Source organism: Galleria mellonella, unplaced genomic scaffold, assembly GCF_026898425.1.
Source record: "Galleria mellonella isolate WM207_F2 unplaced genomic scaffold, CSIRO_AGI_GalMel_v1 utg165, whole genome shotgun sequence".
NCBI lineage: Eukaryota > Metazoa > Arthropoda > Insecta > Lepidoptera > Pyralidae > Galleria > Galleria mellonella.
Window position 1 is genome coordinate 205,235 of NW_026442009.1, and position 6,482 is coordinate 211,716.

Genomic DNA, 6,482 nt, shown 5'->3' on the forward strand with positions numbered 1-6,482 from the left:
CTCCTAAGATGAAGCTGACCTCTACATTTCCCCAACTGAGCGCTAAGAGAAACTGTAAGCAAAATCAAAAGAATATCAATCCAATTCATTTTGTGGAACATTAAGTACTCGTATCTCAGTATAAGCAAGTGCTCCGTGTAACTACAGAGAATATGTCACCATTCTTTTTATCCCAGAATATCGTAAAAGGTAACTAAAAACTTTAACTTGCGTATGCTACTGCAAACGCACACCCTTAAACCATCGTAGTAAATTTTTAATAAATTCCTGTCATCCCTCACTGGTGCCACGCCAGCATATACTAATAGCGCAGGCAAGGTTATCATTCCATTATTTTCTGATAAAGAACATATTACTAAAAAGGAATTCTTTACCAAGCCACCTGAATCGCAGTTGCACATCAAGTGTTACATGAATTCCGATTTCTCCCCGCACAGTCTGCACAGTGTGAACGTCTTAAAAGTTCTTTTTGAAGATGTATTTAGGTGTTATTTTGTCACACCTCATGTTCATATAAATGTCTAAGTCTTTATCGACCTCCATTTTTGTGTGATTTGTAAGTGGCATAGATCTGTTCCATAATTCTGTCTCTTGCAGTATATGAAGTGCCTTTCTTGCCTCCTTTTCAATCATTATATGCAGTGGAGGGAGATTCAATATCATTACCATTGCCGCTGTTGGTGTGCTTTTAAAAGCACTAGATATTGCCAGACATGCAGTTCTCTGTACTTTACTAAGTGTATTTCTGCATGTTACTAACTTAGTTCTAGGCCACCAGACGATGCTACCATATGTTAAAATGAGTTTCACCATCATTTCATAGATCCACCTCATTATTTGTGGTTTCAGTCCCCATGCTTTACCATATGCCCATAAGCCTGAAAAACTAACTTTATGTATCTTGTGTTTGTAACTTTGTGTTTTTTGGCAAATAATAAATTTGCTATGTCTTTTTTCTATCTTTCGTTCTCTTTTCACTAATTATATTTGCATAAGAAGAAAGGAGGCAACCATATGATTTACAGTTTTTATTTTATCATTCCTTCTATGTAATTCCTTGTTTTTAGGTTGTTCATGTAAGCTAGGAATATAGACGAAGCGATCCGATAGCTAGAATGTCTTTCTTTTTGACTCCTAATTTTTTTATAACTTAATTATGTAGTGACAGCCAATTATAGGTCTACCGGAATCTGATGGCAAAAAAAAAGTTTAAAAAATAGCGATTTTCTTTTATTTAATTGTTCGTGTGTATTATAATATGTATACTAAAGTTTGATTTATTTCAGGGGTTTTTAATACTACCATAAGGCGAATTGTTGCTGAAGGCAGATCTTACAGAGGCGTATTTAGTACGCCCGGTAAAAAGAGGAAAGGTGGCAAAAAAAATTAACTTGGATAGTTTTGATTTAGAATTGATCAGAAACAAGTTAAATGAGTTTTACACTGTACGAAAAGAAATACCCACTTTTTCTTTTTTCACTTTGCATTTGTGTTTGTTGCTGTTTGTATGCTGTAAGTAATGCAAATAAATTATTTATCTATCTATCATGAAATTGCTACAAATTCTTCGGGAGGAAACCAATTTCCATAGAGGAAGAGAATCATAAAGTTAACAAAAATGAATTTCATCTTCTTTCAGTTTGAATATAATCTAAAAACATAGTAATCTAAAAATAACAATCTTATTTTGTCTTCAAACTTATTTTGAAAGACATCTGATTCAAATTCGTGAAGTGCCAATCAAAAGGACTATTTTAATGGAGCGACATGACATAAAGATACACAGATTCAAGTATTTGGAGCGTATACAAAAGAATCGAGAAGGTGATGATAAGCTAGATGTGGTTTATTTAGATGAAACCTACATACACGGTTTATGTTCAGTGAACAAATGCTGGCAAAATAAAGATATTGCAGGCCCATCTAAAAGTATTTCGGCAGGGCCTAGATGGATCATTGTACATGCTGGTGGAGAAAATGGTTTTGTGCCAAACTGTTGTTTGGTATATAGATCGAAGAGTACATCTGCTGACTACCACCATAATATGAATAAAGATAACTTTACAAAATGGGTTACGGAGAAGTTGATTCCCAACCTTACAAAACCTTCTCTAATTGTCATGGACAACGCCAAGTATCATTCTGTACAATTAAACAAACCAACTACACAAGCCGACCGTATTGCTGTTATAAAAGAATGGCTTCAATCAAACAATATCCCTTACGACGATAATTGGCGTAAATGTCAATTACTGGAAGCAGTGAAAATTCATAAATCTGAACCTAAATATCAGATAGATGGGATTTTAAAGTCACACGGCCACGAAGTCTTGAGGCTCCCACCATATCATTGTACGTTCAACCCCATAGAATTAATCTGGGGAATAATGAAACAAAAAGATGCGGGTAAAAACGTCAACAGACCTGCAAGTGATATAAATTCTTTAACAGAAGAAGCTTTCTCTCAAATAGGGATCGATAAATGGCGCAAATCTTGTGAACATGTAATAAAAATTGAAAATCAGTTCATAGAACAAGATCGATTAATTGAGATGCAGGTTTATCATAAATACTGTGTCTTCCTCGTCTTTCTTTTCAGATGATGACTTTTTTATAAATGTGCAGTATTTGGAACCATTTTCAAATTCTGATAGCCAGAGGAAAGGTTTATCATAAATACTGCGTCTTCTTCGTCTTTCTTTTCAGATGAAGACTTTTTTATGGATGTGCAATATTTAGAACCATTTTCAAGTTCTAATAGCCTATAATTAATTAATAAACTCATGAATAGAGTAATTGGAGTTTACATCTAAATTTCGAACCCCACATTCGCCACAGTAAGATTTTCAAAAGTTATCCTTGATCATTGGATAAATTTTTATATTTGCATGTATCACACACAGAATCAGCCGCTGTAAGGAAAAAAAAGTATCAAAACTTTTTACTCCAATTTCCCCAGTATCCCCAAAAAGGGAAAAAGAAATTGATGCTAGCAATCAATTTCTTTTTTCCCTTTTTGCTATCAGATTCTGGTAGACCTATAGTTTTTTTTATACTATTATGCTAGCAAAACAAGTTGTCCGTTACCGTCGTTAACTGTTGGTAAACAGTATTACCGTACCCTATGGACACCCGTAACATAAAGGATGTCACGCGCGTAAAAGCAAAAACACTGTTATTATTTATAATAGGGTAAAAGTGGTTGAGACGCCATATGAGGAGAGATGCCATACCTTCGCTAATTCCGTGTAGGAAAGAAATAAATGCATATTTCTTACTGTGTTCAACAGCTCTTAGACGCTACCCCATAGACTTGTCAGTACCTGCTCGGCTGCACGCGGTCGTAACTGGGTGTTGAGGAATGAATGTTTTGTCGTAGAATTTTTTGCTAAGAATTACGTGTTTATATGGTTTCGGTGAACATAGTTCATAAAAACAAAGAGTCAGCAAAGTAAGTGTTGGTTACTAAACCAATACTAATACTGCTGAGAGTGTTATTAATGTGTTGGTTTAGTATTTTATCATGCTTGTTTAATTTGTCATAGTTTGAGCTAAGTGGCATCTCTCCCACATTCTGAGGAGAAATGCCATCCTTTACTTGAGCTGCTTTTACTATGTAATTGTTTAACTGTTTTCTTTTTACTTTTATGTATTATGCCATATGCCAAGTATGCAGTATGCCAAAAAAATATATTAGGAACAACAGAGTGGTCAGAGGTCAGTGGACCGAAAAAAATTTAGGTTTCGCAATGGAAAAGGTGAAATATCAAAAAAATGAGGAACAAAGACGCTATGGAATACCAATTCGTACCTTGTCTAGGCGTCTTAGTACTGGCAACACTGTACCTTCAGAAATTCTAGAGATAATGAACCTAATATCAAAATTATCACGATCAACTGTGAAAAAAACACTATTTGCCTGTGTGTTAACATCTTCAGATAACGTCCACAAGAACAGCTAATATTAAATTAATAAAAGGAGAAGCTAAAAAGCGCAAGCTGGCTGGTGCATCAGCATTATCATCCTTACAACAGAATACATTTAACCCGATTGAAAACGATAATAATGTGTGTACTGAGTGCTGGAATAGTACATTACTGCAGCAGCCAGCAACTGAGCCATTGATGGACGAACGTCCAAATGTGGGCCTAGGCGTAACCGAGGTACACATACGTTAGTCCATCAATGCCTAGTTGTGGCCAAGGCTTGTATAGTACTTTTCTCAAACAATGCGCGGAAATCAAAAACACAATTTTACTTTTTAAGTTCAAAGACGAATAACGAACAGCAGTTGGAGTTAAATTTTGCAAGCCCTAACGCTCAAAAAGAACCCAAAAGCTCTTTGATCGCAGTCAGGATCTTATGAGGAGGTTGCGTGAATCATGGTCCCAGTCTTCAACGTCTGCGTCAGAATATAGGCAGCTTAATAGGCAAATCTCCAAATATATACGGCGTAACATACGCCAGTTCAATACTATATGCATTGAACAGGCAATGGAGCGGAACCAAGGTTCCAGAATGTTGGCCAGTGATTTGGCTATTAGACGAAGTCGACTGACAAAGTTGAAGACCGACCAGTGATGTAATTTTCGCCGTATCTGAGATTTTAAGTGAGATTAAGAAGTTCTATGAACAACTGTACACAAGCCATTAACACTGCATACCAATGCGAATAACAAACAAAGAGCAAAAGTCACCCGACACTATGTCGGTGATATCCCGGACGTAAGTTTGCAGGAGATTAAAATGGCTCTTAAACAGCTTAAAAACGGCAAGGCATCTGAGGAGGACGGAATTACAGCAGAGCTTCTGAGAGCGGGTGGAAAACCGGTACTTGTAGTCTTTGAGAAGCTATTTAATTTCATCATCCATAACGGTGTTACACCAGAGGCATATAGCAAAATAGCAGTGCGGTAGTCCTGTTCTTCAAGAAAGGTAACAATACCCTATCGAAGAACTATAGACCGATATCCCTTCTAAATCGCATCTACATACTGTTTTCGAGAGTCCTGACCAATCGTCTTACGCGCCAACTCGACGACTTCCAGCCACGATAGATAGATGGAATTCGAAACGAGGACATCCGTAAAATAACCAAAATAACCGACACAGCCTGAATGATAAGCGAGCTGAAGTGGCAATGGGCTGGTCACATAGCTTATATATATATACATACCAGTAGGCATCATATTGAAGAACTTTAGAACAATCCGTTATACGGGTGATAGAAGAAGCAAAGAGAAATACAGTTTTGTCTTAAATTAAGGGGCTCGATACCAGAGTCCTGTTAGCCATGTTAGCCTGAGATCGTCGACACTTTTAATAGCACGCCTCTAAACAAACTCAAGAAGACTAAACTGGTATCCAGCAACTCGCGCCCATAAGTGAAAACAGTACTCCATAGTGGATCGAACTTATGACTTATATAATTGTAGCTCTTGTTGCGGAGTAGAATTCTGCATCACTTTATTTAGTTTTCCGAGCTTTTTTGACGCCAGATTGAGCTTCAAATATCTTTAGAACTCGACTGTGCTGGAGATGTCGAATGTGTTACGTAGAAAGAGCATATCACAGGTAATAGCCATAAAACAGTTGTGCTTGCATAGCTATATGGCATCACATTTTGGTTTTCCTTTTCGACTCGTTAGCAAAGAAAATACATAATATTTTTTATTATTATTAACATGACACTTGAATAAAAAGTAATAAAAAAATTATAAGAACACGTGGTTTCGCTGACTTGTTTAGTCGAATTCGACCGTGTAAATGTAAAAAGATTCTTATTTGGCTTGGAAGGCACTTCTTGTTCAACCGTTAAATAAAACGGAGCGGATATATATATATATATATATATATATATATATAAAATAATATTAAAATTAATTGATATTATACTTATAATTAATATACTTCCATGTGTTATAAAAAAAGTTTATGTTATTCGGATGGCCTCGCATCCAGAGCCGTAAAACATGTTATTTAAAAATGAACGAATTCATATTTTCATCGTTTTGTTTTGTTTTCTTTCATTCGTGTTATATTCCCATTAGTGATGGGACTCGAGTGAGTTTTTTTCACTCGAGTCACTCGGTTCTAATAAGTTACTCACTCGAATGCCACTCGAGTGAAGATAAAACTCGAGTGATTTTTATTGACTCGAGTCACTCGGAATATAAAACTCGAGTGACCAAAATTTTAAAACGAATAAAACAGTATTAATTTTACATAGAAAATGTGTATTCATTTTCTCAAAAAAAAAATCTAAACAAAATGTAAAAAATAGAATTTTCCTTCAAACTAAACCTGTCATACATAATCAAGAAACCTCTTATATCAACTATCAGTCAAATTAAAATATTATAATCTACTACTAATAAGTTCTAATCCAATTTAATTTATTCTAACAAGGAACTTTCATGAGATCCAAATATAAACAGTTTTATTATGTTCTTACATAATTTATGTAATAATATACGTGTTT

General features: G+C 35.4%; 1 protein-coding gene across 1 annotated transcript; it reads left to right on the plus strand.

Moving 5' to 3' along the window:
- The first annotated feature begins 18 nt into the window (after nt 1-18).
- LOC128200194 (uncharacterized) lies at nt 19-2,677 on the plus strand. The gene is made up of 3 exons (XM_052892768.1): nt 19-189; nt 1,287-1,512; nt 1,640-2,677. Exon 3 carries the CDS (start codon nt 1,758-1,760, stop codon nt 2,601-2,603), a length of 846 nt encoding a protein of 281 aa, XP_052748728.1. The 5' UTR covers nt 19-189; nt 1,287-1,512; nt 1,640-1,757; the 3' UTR covers nt 2,604-2,677.
- The last annotated feature ends 3,805 nt before the right edge of the window (nt 2,678-6,482 follow it).